Here is a 23,316-nt window from a genome sequence, read left to right as displayed (position 1 = left end):
GTTTAGTCACGTATAGTTTGCCATGAATTGAATCTTGCATGATTAAAATAGTTAATAAGAAAAGTCAATCCGGAAAATAGATATCTCTGAAATCTTAACTGTTTTCTCCATATACATTTCACCTCAATTTACTGCTTGTTTTCTGATTCTCTGAATTACTGTTTGATGCATTTGAACTCTCAACACTCTTTTCTGTTTGTCTAACTAAGTGAATCACTTGACTATTGTTGCTTAATCCATCAATTCTCGTGGGATCGACCCTCATTCACTTGAGGTACTACTTGGTACGACCCGGTGCATTTGCCGGTTAGTTTGTGGTTATAAAATCCGCACCAGTACAGCTATATCATGGAGGTCCACAAAACAGACAATTGCAGCAACATCCTCTAATCATGCTAAAATACTAGCGATACATAAAGCAAGTCGCGAGTGTTTTTTGCTCAGGAGTCTGATCCAATATATTCTGTCATCATGTGGACTGATTGATTAGAAGATAGCTCCAACTGTTCTGTTTGAAGACAATACAGCATGCATTGCACAACTTAAAGTTGGATACATCAAATGTGATAGAACAAAACATATTTCTCCAATTCTTCTTCACTCATAATCTTCAAAATTAAGGGACAATTAATGTTCAACAGATCCGCTCAAGCGATAATCTGACAGATTTATTTACAAAGTCACTTCCAAAATCCTCCTTTGAAAAATTGGCACATCAGATCGGAATGCACCGATTTCGAGACATTAAATGATGTCGAAAAGAGAGGGAGATTGTACTATTTTTTCCTTGGTCAGGTTTTTTTTCCATTGGATTTTTTTTGACAAAGTTTTTAATGAGGCAGTCCCCATCAAAGGATATTGTACTCTTTTTCCTTCAGTAAAATTTTTTTTACCCATTGAATTTTTCTTTAGTAAGGTTTTAACGAGGCATAATCCTAAACGGTCATCCAAGAGAGAGTGTTGTGATAAACATGATGATGTGGATATCCATTAATGTTTGGGCGGCTAACTTTTCCAAGTGAAAAGTTCATATTATCAAAGGAAGACTAAAGTTAAACTTTAACTTTTGTACGCCTATAAATAGAGTTTGATATGAAGAATAATACACACAACAAAAACAATTCTCTCTCTTTTTTATGTTGAAACTATTCTAAATTCTCTTCTCTCACTCTTTATATATATTAGTAAATATATTAATTATCTCTATTATATTAATATATAATATTTATAGTAAATATTACTATTAGAATTATCTAATTATATTTCTTTATTTTATATCTATTACATCTTCCTTATTTATTTATTTACTTATTTTACAACAGTCTTGATGATTTTGCAATTTTGGCAATTTTCTAAATCCAAAATATCTTTGTTGATCGTTGTTCCTCTCCCTTTTTTCTGACTCGATTAGAGTACTCAAGTTAAAGGAATGGTAACAAATCATGTGAGTAATTTCTGTATACTGTAAATTTTCAATTGTATTTTTTTAGTCGTCTATTTTCAATCTCAATTAATCAGCTGTAGTTTATGCACAACCGAGGAGAAAATGGGAAAATAAAATTGATTTTAGCGTTCATAAAAGATGGATAATGTTAAACAAAAATATATCTTTTTCTCATTCATTAAGTAAATTAACAATAAATCTCGAGGGAAAAAATACATAAGAGATAGATAATGTTATTAAACAAAAATTCAGCCTGCTTTAGATGTTCTTGTTACATTTGGCAAAACAACATATTTAAGATTCCCTGGATAAGGGGTGAATAAACCTAATCCTCCTCTAGTTTCTCTTAAGTTGCTATTCTTGAGTTCATCCAACCGTTTAACCCATTCAATGGGAGAAGAGTGCTCTCTTGTGTGAGGGTGCAACACAAACAGTGAATTATATTCACAGTTTGGAAACATGAAGAAGTTGAATGACTCCCCTAATCTGTAAGCAACATATCCAAAACTAAGTTGATCTCTTGGTGTGAAGAGATGAACCTCATTGAACCACAAGCAGCTAAACAAGTCGGTCATCGCAGTGTGTTCTCGGAGTATGATTGCTCCCTCTGGCACATCTGAAATATTCAACTTACTGTCAGAAATAACACAATACTAGAATTGATGAGCAGAATTTTGAAACATTCGCCATGCTTTAAAAAAATAGAGGATTTACTATTGTGATTCAAGAGCTAAAACCTGAGGAGGATTGATTTGGAATATCAGAAGTGAGAGTGAGAGTACAAAAATCGTTGTTGAAATCAAACTCTAAAAAAGGGCTCAGTTTCCTCTCTTACCACTGGCAGTCCTTTTCTTTGGATTCCATTCCTTCATTCCCTCATAATAGTAGATTTTCATGTGGAGATCAATGAGGGGTCGTGCATATCGCTTTCGCCTTTTGTTTGCATCTGCCTCTTCGTATATACTGCGGTGATGCTTATGTTGAGCAATGGCAAATGAATGCTTCCCACGCCATAGATATCTGCACGGCAAACACCGTTTTCAAGGTTACACACATCACTATCTTTTAAATATTCATATCATCTTTAAGACCAGGCAAAATTATAATGACGGATATAAGTACCTCTCAAGCATTAGCAATGGATCAACTATCAGCTCCATTTTACCATCTATCCATATGCTATATTGTGCTTCAGGGAACATTCTGTGAGTTAAAATCTTGGGAACCTTCCCATTCCTTCTTGGTTCATCATAAGGTGGATGCTTAAGAAGAATAAGACGCCAAATTCCTACCCATTTTCCACCATCATTGTCTACTTTGACAGTAGCATTTTCCCTAATGAATTTCAGAGATACTTCATCCACCGCCATAAGAAAGCAAAAGAGCTTCTTGGAGCGGTCACTTATATTTGATGGCTGATGAGGTAGATCATAGCCGTCAAAAATGCCAGATGCAACAACAAATTTACATTTCTTGACATATTTGATGTCTACAGGATCCATGTTAGCACCACCGCCTTGGATAAATCCACAGTGCACCTGATCATGGAGCCCACAGGAAAACAAGATTCAGCAATGGCAGATAACACATAAACTTATGAAACTGTGAAGCAGTTGCAATCAGAATTAACTATATCAAACATCACAATAAATTTACCTTCATATTTGATTTTAGTTTGAAACTTTCCTCCCTCTGCTTCCAACTTATATGGCCTCCAAATAGAGGAGATGATTGAGAACCATTATGTGAAATTTCATCTTCCATAACATATGATAACTTTTTAACAATTTTATCAGAAGTTCTTCCATTTGGGATAATAATTTTATCAGGGTTGTTGGCAACAGGAATAGGGCACCCTAATGAATAGAAGAAGTAAATCAACCATCTGTTATTATTTGGTATAGTCTAAGATGAATGGTTGGAGGCCAAACTGCAAAAATCTTACTGTGAGGTTTTGATACAAGTCCCATAGTGTCTAACATGTAGTAAACCTTGCTTTCTTTGTTACACATAACTGCAGGTCAAGTAGAAACCACATAATTTCAGATATTATGATTTATGACACTTCATGGACTATCTTGGTGAAGAAAATTGAAGACAAATTTGGTGAAGCATAAAATTAAAATCAGAATGTCCCCATCATTTTGCAATCATACTCATAGCAAATGTGCATATAAATACACCAATAACAATGTAGACATATGCATTTGCACAGTTATGCTTCAGAAACAAAATGCATATTAATTATTATGCAGTCCTATTTCCCTTCAGCGAAACCTCTGAATCATCAAAGAGTTAAGGGCAAAGTAACTAGAATAACAGGATATAGAGGAGGAATAATTTCTTATACACCAATAAATCATTAAATTCATGTTTCAGTACCAAATCTACTAGTTCAAGCTTTAATAAAAATCCGAGTTACTTCCTGAATCTACAGTGAAGGGAAAAAGAAAAACGGCACCCCCCGGGGGGGACTATTTTTAGGTATAAACAAGAGAGAGACAGAATCTCCAAATTATATTGCTCAAAGACAAATATCTATGGATTTAGGGTTTAGGGAGTTCGCTTTCTAATACTGGGCAACGGAATACAGCCACAAAAACTAAAATCTAACATTGATGTTATCTATTCCTTTCTGCCTAATTCCCAATAGATCAAGTGAAGGATAAAAGTATGATGAAATGCTTATGTGATCATAATCAAGGACAGCTAATGATAATGGATGAACTTGAGAAGGCACACAAGTAGTAGCGGAATGTGCTAACCTGATAAAAAGGAGACAGTAGATTGACAAGACCATATATGGAACAACAATGCAACAAGAATTAATAGCATCCACAGGATCCCCGCAACAAGAACCAATCGAATAAACCCCTTCCTCCAAACAATCTTAACCGGGTAACCATCTTGGGAGGCCCAACCTGAAGAAAGGAAACCTGCTTCTGAATCTGCATTGCCAACCCCAAAAAAAGGTTACAAATTTTGTACATCAGCCAAAGCCAAACTAGTTGTTTACTTTCCCAGCATGCCATTTAGTAAAGAAAAAAGAAAAAGACAAGCTTTTTCAACAAATTAAGAACCAAACATACTTGATGGCATTCCTCCATTACCTTTATCAGATGCGGTTTGATTATTTCGGTCTCCTCTACGATTGGGGCGCAAAGACAAAGACTTCTGAAGATCGCCTTCCATATTTGATTCTTTCTTCAGCTTGTCATTACTGGAATCGCATATGAACAAAGATACACACAGATCTGGGTGTGTGTGGTTCAAGGATTAATTTTTATGCCTAGGAATATCATTACTAGGAATATGATTCCTTGGAATAATATTACCAAGTATATAGTATTCCTATCAAGGTTCAGAAAACCGGACCGGTCATCAAACCGCTCTAGTCACTGGTTTACTGGTCTAACCGGATAAACCGTTTTAGAATAGAATAATAAATAAATTATAAGGTGCTTTATACAAGTAAGCTTATTAGAAATATGCAAAACTCTAAAAACATGAGAAAGTACCAATTGAAAGCTTCCAATTACAATTGTTATTATATATGTCCTTTATGTATAAGGTTAAATTTGAATGGAAAAGCATCTTATGTGCAATACATCATAGAGGTCACATTCAATAATTTTATTGACTTGAAGCTCATTAAAAAAACAAATAAAAATTAAAACTCCTTGATTCTTTGGCAACCAAATGATTGAAAAGATAAGTGAACATAGACCAAATATGCAGGGTTGAGCACTAACATTTCAGAAATTAGCAATACTCAACATCTAAAACAGAGAGAACAATTGTACAAAAATAGATATTAACAGTTTATAATTTGTAGAAGCATTGACATTTGCTTATGCTATTGCTGTGAAACATGATCATTAATAAACTTCAATACATGGAATTCATGTAAGTTGTGTTGTTTATGCTACTGGTTATTAACAGTCTATATATTTTGCATAACTCATGACATTTGCTTATGTTTTTTGTGGGAATTAACTTAATATTCTATAGTTTCTTTCTTCTCCTTTTAGTTTCTTTTTTTCAATGGAAACAAGATCTAACAACAAAAATTCAATAATAAAAATTCCATCATTTATTTTAATCAGTTCAAAACAAGATACAACTTAGCGAAATTTAACTAAAAAATTTAATAAATAAATTCAGTTCAATACAACAGAGAAGACTTAATCATTCAGATAAAAGGTCATGCTTTAGTATCATTTTAACAAAGTGATTACATTGAACAAATAAAAGCTCACACCTCACCATAATTTTAACAAAGATTAGTAACATTTTCACCAGACAGCAGATTGATCAAAATTTTAACATAAATTAACAAAGAATTATCAAAGTTTAAGCATAATTTTTTTCAATACAGCATAAAAAAACAATCAAACAGAGTACAGCCCAGCAGTAGCAGCAGAGTTAATCATTCAACAATAGCATTAACCATGTCCTTAACCTAGAGCAGGAGTCAAACACAATGAAAATTAACAGCATGTTCTTAACCACAACACAAGACCATATCAGCAATTCTGCCTACAGCATTCAGCCATTCAACAATATTGCAAAACAGAGTAAGTTTCCACTTTCCAGCATTAACAACACAGAGGAACAAATTAACAATTACAAAATAACAAATTAAAACAGAGTAACAAATTAACAATTACAAAGCAGCAAAAGTGCAAAACACTAAAACAGCAATAAATTGAACAAAAATCGCGTAACGGGTAAACTAAGAACGTCTTCATGTTTCTGTATCAAACTATCAACTGAGGAAAAAAAACTCCTAGGGTGAAGAACATTGAAGACCGAAGAGGACCGAAGAGGCGAAGAATGAAGAACACAGACCCAAGACCCAAGATGAATTGAAGAATTAATATTATGGAACAAAAATTGAAGAGGAAGTTCAGAGAAGACGAAGACGACGAGTCACTCACCTGGGTTCGAGAGGCCAGCGAAGACGATGGAGGGCTACTGGGCTGGGAATGCTTCAGACTTCAAAGTGCTAGGGTTCACTGTGAGACTGAGATCATAGTTATCAGAACCGAACCGGTAATCAACCCGGTCATATGACCGGGTCACTGGGTTACTGGTTCAACCGGTGGGTCACTGATTCACCCGGTTAACCCGGTCATAATTAAAAAAAATATAAAATTATATAAATAAAATTAAAATAATGTCCTAAAACTTAAAATGCAAGTCTTTACAAACATTAATAATCTAATATCAAGTCTTAAACATAACTAATAATCTAAAAAAAAGATAATAAACTAGTTTTTAGTACAAAATATGTTCTCAATTTAAATCAAGAGCAAGTGAAAGATAACACAATCATTAAATTAAGTCCAAGGGTGAGCTCAAAGTCGGCATCAACTTCTTCATAGGACAAATTTAGAGCTTGATCTACATTTTCCTCATTTTGATTTGCATCCATACCTTCCATAGCATTATTATAAACTCTTTTAGTGGTAAGATCAGGAGTAAGAGTTGCTAATGATCAATGATGCTTGTTCTTGAGTCAGTTTTTAAACAACACAACAACCACCACCATTCCCCCAAAGTTCACTGACTTTGTAATTCAACAAAGTGAACAAACAGCAACTCTAAAAAAATCTAGCAACAAACAACAACAGCTCTAAAAGACACAGCAACTCTACAACACAGCAACTCTAAAACACGGCAACCAGCAACAAACAACAACACCAAAAAACTAAATGCAACATCAACAGCCACCAAATTCAAGTTCAACAATAATTATAACTAAAGTAATAACCACCAGATTCAATAACAACTCTAAAAAATCAAATACAATAGTAATAACCATCAGATTCAATAATAATACTAACTAAAATATGCTCAGCTTCAACAACTCTAAAATTCAATTACAACAGTCAACAACAACCACCAGGTTCAGTATTCAACAATTCTAGATTTCTGGTGAAAGACCAGGGTCAAAAACTTGAAGGGAGCTCACCTGGATAACTGGTTCCCAGACCGCGACCAAGAAGACGACCACCACCACCCGACTGACCCGAGGGAGCAGATGCAGAGATGCTGCTTGATTTCTGTCTTCTGTGAGCTTTCTGCCGCCAACGAAGTGAACGCAGGGCAGGATTACGGGACCGCGACGACGACGACGAGGTGAGAGACTGAAAGAGCGACGAGGTGAGGCCGTGACCGTGAGAGACCGAGAGTGACGAGGTGAGCGGAGAGGCGACGAAGTAACGAGGTGAAGGGAGAGACGTTGGAGTGACGAGGTGAGGGCGAGGGTGAGCGACTGCCGAGTGCCGACAACGAAGGAGCAGAGAGATCGGAGACGAGCGCTGGAGGGTTCCACACTTCCACTGGAATCAGACTGATTTGATTTCTCAGATTAGGGGAAATGGGGAGGGGGGAATAGCCATTGGGGTTCGTCGAAAGGGGAGGGGGGATCTAAAGCCAAATGACGCTGTTTCTATTTTTTTTTTTTAAAAAAAAAAAGGAAAAGCACGACCCGGACCGGGTTGAATTAACCGGCCGGGTCACCGGTTTTAACGTAAATTCGTCGGGTTAAATCGGATTTCACCGGGTTCCATGCATAACCGGTTCGACGAGTGGCTCGATTCGGTCAGGTGACCGAGTGACCGGATTTTCGGTCGAACCGGCCGAATCGAGCCGGGTTTGATAACGTCGGGGGAAGAAAGGGGGGTGTTTCCACGACTGGGTCGGGTCAAGTGATCGGGTTTTATTTTTTAAAACAATTAAAAACGGCGTCGTTTAGAAGAACAGGCCGGTCACTAGTCCGGTCCAACCAGCCGATTTTCGATCGGTTCATCGGTTTTTCAACGGTTCTCTCACAAGCGGTTATTGAAGGAGGACCGGACCACTTGCATCGTTGGTTCGCAGTTAAACTGGTTGAACCGGTCGGTCCGGTCCGGTTTTCAGAACCTTGATTCCTATGTTTGGTTTGTAAAAATAAAATCTATGAAATATTAATAATATGCCTAGGAATGTTTTAGTTTTTGTTTGGTTCATATTTAATATATTTGGGAATTGTAAATACTTTGTCCAAAATATCCTTATAATTTTTAGTTAGAATATTAATGATTAAATTTTGTAAATATATATAATAAAATATAAATATAATAAAATAAAATATTTTTAATTAAATTTTTTAGACTCTAATTTTTTAAATGAATATAAATATAGTAAAATATTATTTTTATTTTATTTTTAAATTCACTAAAATACTCCTAATATCAAATATCTTTAATTAAAATTATTATTGATTCTAATTTTTTTTTTAATTTACTAAAATATCCCTAATAACAAATATCTTTAGTTAAATTATTATTGACTCTAAATTTTGTTAAATTTACTAAAATACTCCTAATATCAAATATCTTTAATTAAAATTATTAATTCTAAATTTTTTAAATTTACTAAAATACCCCTAATATCAAATATCTTTAATTAAAATTATTATTGATTTTAAATTTTTTTAAATTTACTAAAATATCTCTAATCACAAATATCTTTAGTTAAATTATTATTGACTCTAAATTTTTTTAAATTTACTAAAATACCCCTAATATCAAATATCTTTAATTAAAATTATTATTGATTTTAAATTTTTTTTAAATTTACTAAAATATCTCTAATAACAAATATCTTTAGTTAAATTATTATTTACTCTATATTTTTTAAAATTTACTAAAATACCCCTAATAACAAATATCTTTAGTTAAATTATTATTGACTCTAAATTTTTTTAAACTTACTAAAATACCCCTAATATCAAATATCTTTAGTAAATTTAAAAAATTAAATATAAAACTAATCGAAAAGCCAAGAGCAACAAGAATCCAAAAGCCACCATCAATTTTCAACAAACATTTTTTGGAATCAAGCCATCACCAGTTGCTGCACATTATAGTTCAAGAGGAACCTTACCTAGTTTTCCATGGATCTTAAAACCTGATATAATGGCACCAGGAACTAGGGTTTTAGCTGCTTATATTCCTCACAAAACAATTGGCACAAATGTCTTCCTATCAAGTCACTATAATATTCAATAAAAATTCAAAAATAGCAATATTTAAAGCAATTTCTTCAAAAATGGCAAAAGTTCCTCCAGTTGAAGTTGGAACACCATGTCGATCAGACTATTGTCCCTTAGAATGCTAAGACCAGCCTTCATTCTATCATCACCGCTCAAACCAGGAACATCTCTCAACAGTGCCATTAGCTTCATTCTGCGCTCAACTCCTTCTTTCTCATGCTTAAAACAAGAAACCATATCAACTAAAACAGCAGTGTGTTCTTGATAAGCACCTTTCATATCTCTCATTGATTCTACTACTATGTCAATCACCTCCTCATTTTTGTTCCCTCTTTTTCTTTTATTCCTTTCTATATATGAAGCACTAGGAGCAGCAGAAGCACTAGGAGCAGCAGAAGAACTAGGAGCAGAAGCACCGGGAGCAGCAGGAACACCAGGAGTTGGAGGCTCCTAAAAATTGAAAGCAACACCAGCAGGAACACCAGAAGATTATTCAATATTGATAGAAATGAAGAACAAGTAGCCTAATTGATTATACATGCTCTACACTTGTATATACAAGCATTATCTCTGCCTTGGCCAACAAGACTAACAACATTAACTAACTAAACAGAACGTAATAGAATATTAACTACCCTAATTCTAATTCTGTTTGCATAATTACATTCATATCCTTTTTTTCTTTGTTATTATACTCCACAGAAATAAAGATCAGTATTTCTATCTAAATGCTCAACATGATGGGAATAGTTAAGGCTAGTCACAGGCACAGGTTAAAGTAAATGAACTAATGAAGAATCACTCCAAAATCCAAGAAAATACACAGCAGCAGGATCAACAATAAGTGAATTTATGTACATGAATTAGAATCAATTGCTTACGTACTTGAGAATCAGCTTCATATTCCATTTCGGTCTCTTCCAAATTACTTGGGTGTTTTCATTCACTTGCCGATCACTCAAGGTTGCTTCGCACTCTGCCTCTATTGTAGCAACTGCTTGAGTTACATTTTCTGCATTGCCTCCTTGAGCCCTATCTCTACCAAATGCTATTCCCAACTCTTCAAAATGTGAAAATGGTTTATTATAGAGGCCATTAGCATTAGGATGGGACTGAAATTAAAAGAAAATAAATAAGCAATTAATATTAAAAAGCTAAGATAAATAAACTTGTATTAAGAAAGTTATTTAGAATTTATACTCTTCCATTCATTGAAAATTTGTCGCTCCACTACAATCATTTTATCTTTGTCGTTCCAACCAAATCCACTCTCAGCCGTGCCCATCATCTCAACTATTGCAAAATATTATCTTTTTAGCAATTTTACCCTTGATTCAATGTGTGGATTAGCCTAAACATAGCAAAACAATTTAGAATTATTACTACTCTGTATATGACACCACAATTCATCCAAGCATAACTAAATATAGTGAATGTATGGAGCAGTAATAATCATTCAATTTTTGAATAACCAACTTATTATGAATAAGGTAAACTATACAATTATAACACAAATATAGAATTATAAACAAAGAAAACAAGTATTATGTAAAAAAATTGTACCTTAAGATCACATCTAGGGATCTTTTCATGCATCATTTTTTCCAAATGTTTTTCCATAACCGGATTTAAACGTGCCATTGTCACACTTTCAAGAAGTAGTTGCAAGCTCTACCAAACACTCAACTAATTTTGCATCTTCGTGTGGCGTCCATTGACGCTTAGATTGCTTTGAATTAGGTCGAGTATTCTCTTCTATTTTCTATAGAAGCAGAAAATAACACAAGACAATTTTTCATCATCTTGAAGCAAGGAATCACACAAGTATGAAAAGAACAATAATTAAAGGCCAATCACAGAATCACTGCAATCCCATTTTCATCATCTTGAAGCAAGGAATCACATAAGTATGAAAAGAACAGTAATTATAAAATAAAATAAAACAAAGATGTACTAGGTGGTCTTGTTTGTAGTATATAGATTACATTTAAAGTGAAAATTATAATATTCTACAATATCTTATAACAAGCATACAATAAATATGAAATGAATGAAGGGAAAAAGGAGGAGGAGGAGGAGTTATGTTGATAATTAATGATGCAGAGTATTGGCATAGGATGAATATATAAAAGGAGGAAAAGGTGCACTCCATCAATGTGCAAAATGTAAATCAGAAAGAGGCCATTGTCAGCAATCACTCATGTGGGCCTTTTCATCTCCTAAGTTCAGGAAAATTATAATATTAACTTTTAAAAATGATTTTTTTTCTCACTTGTTTTAAAAACAGCAGGAAGGAGATAGGAGCAATGGCTGTTAACAAATTGTGATACTAAAAAGGAGCTAAAATTCTGAAATTGTTTTGTGGAAACCCAGTTATGCAAAAATGTGTACTAAAATAAAGATGCATCAGCAAAAATAAATCAAGCAGAAAAACTATCATCCAAAATTGAAGCATATACAAACAGTGAAAACTTTCCTGAGTATACAATGTCATAATTGAAGTAATTACTCATTAGTGCTTTCCTGTTCCAAATGATGTCCCCAACTCATCATGGTGAAACAGTTTCCGTTATCATTATTGGTTATTGCCATTTGATTAATTAGACACCCCTCCTAATTTCGTTGTGAGTGTTATTACTACTATATTTTCGGGAATAAAGCAAATGTGCAAACTTTCAACCGGAAGAATTCTAGTGCCAAACTTCACAAAGCTTAATCTGTTTAATCCTAGCTTTCCCTTGAAACCAACCGACTAATTGACAGCTGCCGAGACCACTTCTAAACTTTATTTTAGGAATTGGAAACCATTCTTCTTCCTCGTAGGCTACAATTCTTTCTAACCATAGACAAGTGATAAACCACTATTTTATGATTTATCTTGTGCTCAATAGAGTGGTTTTTATTAAGTCTTTGCACACTTATTCATACTAATTGCATGGTTTTACATTTTCCTTCCTAATTCTGTGCTATGATTGAAAACATGCTTCTTTGGCCTTAAATCTGCTATGTTTAATCCCCTCTTATTACCATTCGATGCCTTGATATGTGTGTTAAGTGATTTCAAGGTTTATAGGGCAGGAATGGCTTAGAGGATGGAAAGGAAGCATGCAATAGTGGAAGGAATACAAGAAATTGAAGGAATTGCTAAGCTGTCCAACCTGACCTCTTTGCACTTAACTGACCATAACTTGAGCTACAGAGGTCCAAAAGAGGCGGTTTTCATTGCGTTGGAAAGCTAACATATGGGGCTTTGAAATGATATATAATTTACCATAGTTGCCTTAAAGATAGGTGACGCGCACGCGTGCATCGCATATGCGAAATTTCAGCATTTTTGAATTCGTCCCAAGCAATTTCTGGGCTGTTTTTGGCCCAGTTTTCGGCCTAGAAAATACAGATTAGAGGTTGCAGAGTGAAGGAATGAGGGACAACTTCTCATTATTCACAATTTAGTTTTTAGATGTAGTTTCGAGAGAGAGAGAGGCTCTCTCTCCTCTCTCTAGGTTTTAGGATTCCTAGTTTTATGCTTTTGAGTTGGATATTACAGAGTTACTACCTCCGTGAAGTCTTTATCATTCTAGTTTGTTTTCTTTTTCCCTTACTCTTTCATATCCTTAATCTTTGTTCAGAGTTACAATTGGATTGTTTTTTAGAATTTATTAATGCAAGAAGTATTTTTCTATTTAAATTTTATTATTTGTTTAATTGCTTCCAATTGATTTTAATTACTATGTTCCCTTTTTACTTCTCTTATAAAACAACGAAGATGGTATTCATGTTGACAGAGTAGACTCCCAACTTGACTTGGGAGTTGATTAAAATGAGACCCTTGAGTTGGAATGCTCAAGTGATTAGTTAAATTGGAAGTTGTTGGCTAATTCTCTATTTACTAATGTTAGTCCTTCCCAAGGGAGAGGATTAGGATTTGCAAATAAGAGTTAGCTCAATCACTTGACTTTCCTTTATTTAGTAAGGGTTAACTAAGTGAAAATAACAACCTTTTGATACTACACTTGAGAAAATCCAACAAGGATAGAACTTTCAATTAATCATTCTCCCGGTCAAGGCTTTTTATTCTGAATATATAAATCTCTTTTAATTTACGTTTCTTCAATTTATAATCATTTATTTTTCCACTCTCCAACTCCCAAAATTTCTCAGAAAATCTCATAACCAATAATAAACATACTTCCCTGCAATTCCTTGAGAGACGACCCGAGGTTTAAATACTTCGATTATTACTTTTTAGGGGTTTTGTTACTTGTGACAACCAAACTTTTGTGCGAAAGGATTCTTTGTTGGTTTAGAAACTATACTTACAACGGGAATTTAATTGTGAAATTCTTTACTGACAGAAAATCCGTTCGTCAAAATAGTACCATTGCCGGGGAATTGTAAACGTGTGCCTTATTATTGGTTATTGTAAATATTTGCTTTTTGCTTATTTGCTAGTTTTTGTTAATTTTAGGACTTTGTTGCTTATTTTTATTAGTTCTTGTTTTTATTTTCTTTAGCTACTATGAACTCTCACCCCTTTGGCTATGAGTTTGGTTGCAATTATGTTGCAGGAAGAGGAGATTACAATGAGAATATGCATCAAGGATGGGAGAATCAAAGATGAGAGAAGCCACAAGGATTTGATCAACCCTCTGGGCAACAACCTCCACCAACATACTATGATCAAGAGCCATTCCAAGAAGCATACCAAGATAATGGCTATGGTGAGCACTCTTTTGATTATCAACAACCACCACCATATGCCTATGAACCCCTTCCCCCACATATTTTTGAACCACCATACTCACAAGCACCTTGCCACCAAACACCCCCATATGACCCTAATCCTTACCCCCACCATACCAAGAGCCTTATGAACCATACATAGAACCACCCCAATTCCAACACAATTGCCCCCTTCCTCTTCTACTGATGAGATGTTTCGTTCTGTTGCACAAGGACATCAAGACATGCATAATACACTTAATTCTACCTTAAACGGTCTGACCTCTGCTGTACATGCTCTCGTCGCCCAGATTGGATCACTGAATACCCCCAACAATCAACCCTCAAACTCCAGTGCACTTCCTTTTCAACCACATAATGATCTCCCCATCCCATCACCACCCTCCATGGAAGAGCACCCACATCCATCAATCCAAAAGCAACACGATCCCAATTATGTTACTGACATAGAACAAGAGAGAAGGGATCGTCCTAGGGACGCAATGGATCGATTACACGCGGCTTTATTTCCAGAGGAGCAAGAGGAGGCCCAAAATGTGGAGGTAGGAGAGACCCTTGAAGATAAAGGAGTAGTTGAAGAGAGTTGTCATGGAAAGGAAATCATCAAAGAGGAGTACGATTTTATACTAAAATAACTGGACAAAGCAGCAATTATTGAAGAGGAAGAAGTGGTTGCAGACTTAGGAGATGCTGAACCTCCATGGGAAAGTCCAGTCATAGAGCCCCCTTCCAAGATGTTTGATGTTGATGTTGAGGACGGTGAACAACCTCCAAGGCATATCCTGGTTGAAGACTTTGAGGAGGTTGATCAAGAGATGGATTCAATCATTGATGAATCCTTATCTGCAATTGAATCCTCTCTCATTGGACTTGACATGGAGATTAAAGAAGAAAAAGCACAACTTCCCATGCCCTTGGTGAGCAATGAAGAAGAGATTGAATTGGAAGGAAGCTACCAAGAGGAAGCGGTTGAACTTGAAGAAGCTTGCAAAGAGGTGGAAGTTGTCAAGGAAGAGCACAAGGGAGTGGAGCTTGAAATCACCTTGCCAAAGTTGTTGGAGACCTCTCCCCCTAAGTCACCATCATCCTTCACAACATTCAAGTGGGTAAAATTCATATCTCTTAGCTTTCTCATTCCACTTGAATACGGTTTACTTGAGACAGATGGTCAACTTCGAGCTCTTTGTGGCTTTACGAGTAAGAGGGAGATGGCTAGTGGTAGGAGTTGTCATGCAAGATTCAATATGGTGGAAAGCTCAAAGTTTAAATGCAAAGGTTGGTGTAAAGCTCAATTGAATGGGTCTAGGAAGTTGTTTGGCTGCTTTAGTGAGAATTCAGATTGCTTGCCACCCGGTTGGAACAATAATGATCAACGAGAAGACGGGTGCAAAAGCAAGGTGTGGGATCCCGGAATTCATTCTACCAATCAACACTCCTGGGGCCTTGTCACTTGCTTTAACTTGCTTGAAGGCTTTATGTGCCTAGTTTAGGATCCTGGAGGCTATTGGAATTGCAAAAATTGGTGGGGATTCCTGGATGAGTTCAAGCACAAGCCTCCATGACAAGGAGCTCACCAAATGTCCAACTTAAGGACTTTAACTAAAAGTTCTAGGTGGGAGACAACCCACCATGGTATGATCGTTCTTTTTCAATCTTAATTTTATTTTATTTCGTTTTATTCTTAGTTTTATTTTATTCTATTTTTTTAGTGTTCATTCATAATATTTGCATCCGCATCTGCATTTTGCATTCTGCACTTTGTATTAAAAAAAAGAGGGGAATCGACGCGCAAGCGTCCACGATGCGCGCGCGTCGTTTGTGTATGCGCCAATGAACAGAGAGTTACACGAGAGACGCGTGGGAGGGGTGCGTGGCGCACAAGCCACACCACGCGTATGCGTACCGCATGCGTACGTGTCCCCTGTAGAAAGTTCAACCCACGCGTCAGCGTCAGCGATGCGTACACGTGGGCATGAAAATCGGCGTAAAAGCGTGCTGACCCGAGAGTTGTGTTGCCCTTGCAATGGAACTGTGCTAGAGGCACAAAATTACCCACGCGTACTGGTGCACGAAATTGTGATCATCAACAATGGTGCCAAAGACTTGGAGCTCTCAAACGTGAATTACACTTTGTCATAATTCCGCACAACTAACCAGCAAGTGCACTGGGTCGTCCAAGTAATACCTTACGTGAGTAAGGGTCGATCCCACGGAGACTGTCGGCTTGAAGCAAGCTATGGTCATCTTGTAAATCTCAGTCAGGCGGATTCAAATAGTTATGGAGGATTTATAATTAAAAGATAAATAAAACATAAAGTAAAGATAGAGATACTTATGTAATTCATTGGTAGAAATTTTAGATAAGCATATGAAGATGCTTTGTTCCTCTTGAACCTCTGCTTTCCTATTGCCTTCTTCCAATCATTCATACTCCTTTCCATGGAAAGCTTTATGTTGGGCATCACCGTTGTCAATGGCTACTTTCCGTCCTCTCAGTGAAAATGTTCTACGCACGCTGTCACCGCACGGCTAATCATCTGTCGGTTCTCGATCATGTTGGAATAGGATCCATTGATCCTTTTGCATCTGTCACACGCCCAACAATCGCGAGTTTGAAGCTCGTCACAGTCATCCCTTCCCAGATCCTACTCAGAATACCACAGACAAGGTTTAGACGTTCCGGATCTCAGGAATGGCTGCCAATAATTCTAGCCTATACCACGAAGGTTCCAATCTTAGATTAGAAATCCAAGAGATACACATTCAAGCTTGTTTGCATGTAGAACGGAAGTGGTTGTCACTCACGCGTTCATAGGTGAGAATGGTGATGAGTGTCACATAATCATCACATTCATCTTGTTCTTGGGTGCGAATGAATATCTTGGAGAAGAAATAGACTTGAGTTGAATAAAAAAACAATAGTAATTGTATTAATTCATGAAGAACAACAGAGCTCCACACCTTAATCTATGGTGTGTAGAAACTCCACCGTTGAAAATACATAAGAACAAAAGGTCTAGGCATGGCCGAATGGCCAGCCTCCCAAAGAGGGTTCAATCATCAAAACATGATTCCAAGATGATCAAAAGATTTGAAATACAATAGCAAAAGGTCCTATTTATAGAAAACTAGTAGCCTAGGGTTTACAGAAATAAGTAATTAATGCAGAAATCTTCTTCCGGACCCACTTGGTATGTGCTTGGGCTGAGAATTGAAGCTTTCATGTGTAGAGACTTTTCTTGGAGTTAAACGCCAGCTTTCGTGCCAGTTTGGGCGTTTAACTCCAGCTTTTGTGCCAGTTCTGGCGTTAAACGCCAGAATTCTTGAGCTGACTTGGAACGCCTATTTGGGCCATCAAATCTTAGGCAAAGTATGGACTATTATATATTTCTAGAAATCCCAGGATGTCTACTTTCCAACGCAATTGAGAGCGTGCCAATTGGGCTTCTGTAGCTCCAGAAAATCCACTCCGAGTGCAGGGAGGTCAGAATCCAACAGCATCTACAGTCCTTTTTCAGCCTCTGAATCATATTTTTGCTCAGGTCCCTCAATTTCAACCAGAAAATACCTGAAATCACAGAAAAACACACAAACTTATAGTAAAGTCCAGAAATGTGATTTTTATTTAAAAACTAATAAAAACATAATAAAAACTAACTAAAATATACTAAAAACATTCTAAAAACAATGCCAAAAAGCGTATAAATTATCCGCTCATCACAACACCAAACTTAAATTGTTGCTTGTCCCCAAGCAACTAAAAATCAAATAGGATAAAAAGAAGAGAATATACAATGAATTCCAAAAACATCTATGAAGATCAGTATTAATTAGATGAGCGGGGCTTTTAGCTTTTTGCCTCTGAACAGTTTTGGCATCTCACTTTATCCTTTGGAGTTCAGAATGATTGGCTTCTATAGGAACTCAGAATCCAGATAGTGTTATTGATTCTCCTAGTTAAGTATGTTGATTCTTGAACACAGCTACTTTATGAGTCTTGGCCGTGACCCTAAGCATTTTGTTTTCCAGTATTACCACCAGATACATAAATGCCACAGACACATAACTGGGTGAACCTTTTCAGATTGTGACTCAGCTTTGCTAGAGTCCCCAATTAGAGGTGTCCAGAGCTCTTAAGCACACTCTTTTTACTTTGGACCACGACTTTAACCGCTCAGTTTCAAGTTTTCACTTGACACCTTCACGCCACAAGCACATGGTTAGGGACAGCTTGGTTTAGCCGCTTAGGCAAGGAATTTATTCCTGTGGGCCCTCCTATCCACTGATGCTCAAAGCCTTTGATCCTTTTTATCACCCTTGCCTTTTGGTTTAAAGGGGTATTGGCTTTTTCTGCTTGCTTTTCTTTCTTTTTCTCTTCTCCCCCCTTTTTTTCGCATATATGTATTTTTTTTTCTGCAAGCTTTTCATTGCTTTTTCTTGCTTCAAGAATTAATTTTATGATTTTTCAGATTATCAAATAACATTTTTCCTTTTCCATCATTCTTTCAAGAGCCAACAATTTTAACATTCATGAATCAACAATATCAAAAATATGCACTGTTCAAGCATTCATTCAGAAAAACAATAGTATTGCCACCACATCAAAATAACTAAACTGTTTTAAAATTTGAAATTCATGCACTTCTTTTTCTTTTTCAATTAAAAACATTTTTCATTTAAGAAAGGTGATGGATTCATTTTCATAGCTTTAAGGCATAGACACTTAGACACTAATGATCATGTAATAAAGACACAAATATAAATAAACATAAAGCATAATAATTTGAAAAGCAGAAAATAAAGAACAAGGAAATTAAAGAACGGGTCCACCTTAGTGATGGCGGCTTGTTCTTCCTCTTGAAGATCTAATGGAGTGCTTGAGCTCCTCAATGTCTCTTCCTTGTCTTTGTTGCTCCTCTCTCATGACTCTTTGGTCTTCTCTAATTTCATGGAGGAGGATGGAATGCTCTTGGTGCTCCACCCTTAGTTGTCCCATGTTGGAACTTAATTCTCCTATGGAGGTGTTGATTTGCTCCCAATAGTTTTGTGGAGGAAAATGCATCACTTGAGGCATCTCAGGGATTTCATGATGAGGAAATTCCTCATGCTCTTGGTGAGGTTCTCTTATTTGCTCCATCCTTTTCTTAGTGATAGGCTTGTCCTCATCAATAAAAATGTCTCCCTCTATGTCAATTCCAGCTGAATTGCAGAGGTGACAAATGAGATGAGGGAAGGCTAACCTTGCCAGGGTAGAGGACTTGTCCGCCACCTTGTAGAGTTCTTAGGATATAACCTCATGAACTTCTACTTCCTCTCCAATCATGATGCTATGGATCATGATAGCCCGGTCTATAGTAACTTCAGACCGGTTGCTAGTGGGAATGATTGAGCGTTGGATGAACTCCAAACATCCCCTAGCCACGGGCTTGAGGTCATGCCTTCTTAGTTGAACCGGCTCCCCTCTTGAATCTCTCTTCCATTGAGCGCCCTCTTCACAGATGTCTATGAGGACTTGGTCCAACCTTTGATCAAAGTTGACCCTTCTAGTATAGGGGTGTGCATCTCCTTGCATCATGGGCAAGTTGATTGCGAACCTTATATTCTCCGGACTAAAATCTAAGCATTTCTCCCGAACCATTGTAAGCCAATTATTTGGGTCTGGGTTCACACTTTGATCATGGTTCTTGGTGATCCATGCATTGGCATAGAACTCTTGAACCATTAAGATCCCGACTTGTTGAATGGGGTTGGTGAGAATTTCCCAACCTCTTCTTCGGATCTCATGTCAGATCTCCGGATACTCATTCTTTTTTAGCTTAAAAGGGACCTCGGGGATCACCTTCTTCTTGGCCACAACTTCATAGAAGTGGTCTTGATGCACCCTTGAGATGAATCTCTCCATCTCCCATGACTCGAAGGTGGAAGCTTTTGCCTTCCCTTTCCTCTTTCTAGAGGTTTCTCCGGCCTTTGGTGCCATTGATGGTTATGGAAGAGCAAAAAGGCTTTAGCTTTTACCACAGCAAACTTAAAAGGTTTGCTCATCCTCGAGCAAAAGAAGGAAGAAGAGAGTAGAAGAAGAAGAAATAGAGGAGATGGATGGGGCTTTGTGTTTCGGCCAAGGGGGAGAAGTAGTGTTTAGGTTGTGTGAAAATGAAGGAGTGAAGATGGGTTTATATAGGAGTGAAGAGGGGGGTATGGTTCGGCCATTATGGGTGGGTTTAGGTGGAAAAGTGGTTTGAATTTGAATGGTGAGGTATGTGGGGTTTTATGAAGGATGGATGTGAGTGGTGAAGATAATGGTGGGATTTGATAGGTGAGGGGTTTTTGGGGAAGAGGTATTGAGGTGATTGGTGAATGGGTGAAGAAGAGAGAAAGAGGTGGGATAGGTGGGGATCCTGTGGGGTCCACAGATCCTGAGGTGTCAATGATATCTCATCCCTGCACCAAGTGGCGTGCAAAAATGCCCCTTTTTGCCAATCCTGGCATTAAACGCCAGGCTGCTGCCTATTTCTGGCGTTTAACACCAGCTTTTTGCCCATTCCTGGCGTTAAACGCCAGTTTGGTGCCCATTTCTGGCGTTAAACGCTCAGAATGGTGCCAGACTGGGCGTTTAACGCCCATTCTGCTACCCTTACTGGCGTTTAAATGCCAGTAAGTTTTTCCTCCAGGGTGTTCTGTTTTTAATTCTATTTTTCATTCTGTTTTTGCTTTTTCAATTGTTTTTGTGACTTCACATGATCATCAACCTACAGAAAACATAAAATAACTAAATAAAATAGAAATTTAACATAGATAAGTAAAAATTGGGTTGCCTCCCACAAGCGCTTCTTTAATGTCAATAGCTTGACAGTGGGCTCTCATGGAGCCTCACAGATATTCAGAGCAATGTTGGAACCTCCCAACACCAAACTTAGAATTTGAATGTGGGGGTTCAACACCAAACTTAAAGTTTGGTTGTGGCCTCCCAACACCAAACTTAGAGTTTGACTGTGGGGGCTCTGTTTGACTCTGTATTGAGAGAAGCTCTTCATGCTTCCTCTCCATGGTTACAGTGGGATATCCTTGAGCTTTAAACACAAGGGAGTCTTCATTCACTTGAATGATCAATTCTCCTCTGTCAACATCAATCACAGCTTTTGCTGTGGCTAGGAAGGGTCTGCCAAGGATGATGGATTCATCCATACACTTCCCAGTCTCTAGGATTATAAAGTCAGCAGGGATGTAGTGGCCTTCAACCTTTACCAAGACATCCTCTACAAGTCCATAAGCCTGTTTTTTTGAATTGTCTGCCATTTCTAGTGAGATTCTAGCAGCTTGTACCTCAATGATCCCTAGCTTCTCCATTACAGAGAGAGGCATAAGGTTTATACTTGACCCCAGGTTACACAGAGCCTTCTCAAAGGTCATGGTGCCTATGGTACAAGGGATTGAGAATTTTCCAGGGTCTTGTCTCTTCATAGGTAATTTCTGCCTAGTCAAGTCATCCAGTTCTTTGATGAGCAATGGAGGTTCATCCTCCCAAGTCTCATTACCAAACAACTTGGCATTTAGCTTCATGATTGCTCCAAGGTACTTAGCAACTTGCTCTTCAGTAACATCTTCATCCTCTTCAGAAGAAGAATACTCATCAGAGCTCATGAATGGCAGAAGTAAATTCAATGGAATCTCTATGGTCTCTGTGTGAGCCTCAGATTCCCATGGTTCCTCATCAGGGGACTCCATGGAGGCCAGTGGACGTCCATTGAGGTCTTCCTCAGTGGAGATCACTGCCTCTTCCTCCTCTCCAGGTTCGGCCGTGTGGGTTGTGGTTATGGCCTTGCACTCTCTTTTTGGATTCTCTTCTGTATTGCTTGGGAGAGTACTAGGAGGGAGTTCAGTAATTTTCTTACTCAGCTGACCCATTTGTGCCTCCAAATTTCTAATGGAGGACCTTGTTTCAGTCATGAAACTTTGAGTGGTTTTGATTAGATCAGAGACAATGGTTACTAAGTCAGAGTGGCTCTGCTTAAAATTCTCTGTCTGTTACTGAGAAGATGATGGAAAAGGCTTGCTATTGCTAAACCTGTTTCTTCCACCATTATTGTTGTTGAAACCTTATTGAGGTCTCTGTTGATCCTTCCATGAGAAATTTGGATGATTTCTCCATGAAGGATTATAGGTGTTTCCATAGGATTCTCCCATGTAATTCACCTCTTCCATTGCTAGGTTCTCAGGGTCATAAGCTTCTTCTTCAGAGGAAGCTTCCTTAGTATTGCCTGTTGCTGCTTGCATTCCAGACAGACTCTAAGAAATCATATTGACTTGTTGGGTCAATATTTTATTCTGAGCCAATATGGCATTCAGGGTATCAATCTCAAGAACTCCTTTCTTCTGAGTTGTCCCATTATTCACAGGATTCCTTTCAAAATTGTACATGAATTGGTTATTTGCAACCATTTTAATGAGTTCCTGAGCTTTTGCAGGCGTCTTCTTTAGATGAAGAGATCCTCCAGCAGAGCTGTCCAATGACATTTTGGACAGTTCAGACAGACCATCATAGAAGATACCTATGATGCTCCATTCAGAAAGCATGTCAGAAGGACACCTTCTGATCAATTTCTTGTATCTTTCCCAAGCTTCATAGAGGGATTCACCTTCCTTCTGTCTGAAGGTTTGGACTTCCACTCTAAGCTTACTCAATTTTTGAGGTGGAAAGAACTTTTCCAAGAAGGCATTGACTAGCTTTTCCCAAGAGTTCAGGCTTTCCTTAGGTTGTGAGTCCAACCATGTCCTAGCTCTGTGTCTTACAGCAAAAGGGAAGAGCATAAGTCTGTAGACTTCAGGGTCAACCCCATTGGTCTTGACAGTGTCACAGATTTGCAAGAATTCAGCTAAGAACTGATGAGGATCTTCCAATGGAAGTCCATGAAACTTGTAATTCTGTTGCATTAGAGAAACTAATTGAGGCTTAAGCTCAAAGTTGTTTGCTCCAATGGCAGGGATTGAGATGCTTCTCCCATAAAAGTCGGGAGTAGGTGCAGTAAAGTCACCAAGCACCTTCCTTGCATTGTTGGCATTGTTGTTTTCAGCTGCCATTGTTTCTTCT

The 23,316-nt window shown here is 37.3% G+C and overlaps 1 protein-coding gene and 1 non-coding gene across 7 annotated transcripts; one reads left to right on the top strand and one right to left on the bottom strand.

Moving 5' to 3' along the window:
* Positions 1–1,592: 1,592 nt before the first annotated feature.
* LOC107639021 (putative hexosyltransferase MUCI70) lies at positions 1,593–7,872 on the bottom strand. 6 transcript variants are annotated; one of them, XM_088485411.1, is made up of 9 exons: positions 7,422–7,872; positions 6,385–6,883; positions 4,555–4,698; positions 4,210–4,392; positions 3,390–3,458; positions 3,101–3,300; positions 2,567–2,982; positions 2,280–2,464; positions 1,593–2,060 (listed from the first exon to the last, which is right to left on the bottom strand). In XM_088485411.1, the coding sequence occupies exons 3-9, from the start codon at positions 4,634–4,636 to the stop codon at positions 1,693–1,695; spliced, it is 1,503 nt and encodes a 500-aa protein (XP_088341537.1). In that variant the 5' UTR covers positions 4,637–4,698; positions 6,385–6,883; positions 7,422–7,872; the 3' UTR covers positions 1,593–1,692. The 6 variants fall into 6 exon arrangements, with proteins under 6 accessions (XP_088341537.1, XP_088341538.1, XP_016197917.1 ...); XM_088485412.1 differs by having other exon boundaries at positions 6,385–6,556; positions 7,422–7,859; XM_016342431.3 differs by having other exon boundaries at positions 6,385–6,470; positions 7,422–7,849.
* A 14,924-nt stretch (positions 7,873–22,796) lies between these two features.
* LOC148566784 (small nucleolar RNA R71) lies at positions 22,797–22,904 on the top strand. The gene has a single exon (XR_015881880.1). It is a non-coding gene; the product is annotated as a small nucleolar RNA R71 (small nucleolar RNA).
* Positions 22,905–23,316: the final 412 nt, after the last annotated feature.

The sequence above is a fragment of the Arachis ipaensis genome, chromosome B4 (genome assembly GCF_059453495.1).
Source record: "Arachis ipaensis isolate K30076 ecotype BB chromosome B4, ASM5945349v1, whole genome shotgun sequence".
NCBI classification, from domain to species: domain Eukaryota; kingdom Viridiplantae; phylum Streptophyta; class Magnoliopsida; order Fabales; family Fabaceae; genus Arachis; species Arachis ipaensis.
The sequence above is the reverse complement of the archived record's forward strand: the minus strand, read 5'-3'. Positions and strand labels throughout refer to the sequence as shown.

Bases quoted from the DNA above. Each gene is read 5' to 3' on its own strand.
- LOC107639021 (XM_088485411.1), bottom strand. From the start codon at position 4,636: ATGGAAGGCGATCTTCAGAAGTCTTTGTCTTTGCGCCCCAATCGTAGA. The intron at 3,459-4,209 runs GTTAGCACATTC...CTTGACCTGCAG, and splicing joins TACTGTCTCCTTTTTATCAG to TTATGTGTAACAAAGAAAGC. The intron at 2,983-3,100 runs GTAAATTTATTG...CTCCATGATCAG, and splicing joins AACTAAAATCAAATATGAAG to GTGCACTGTGGATTTATCCA.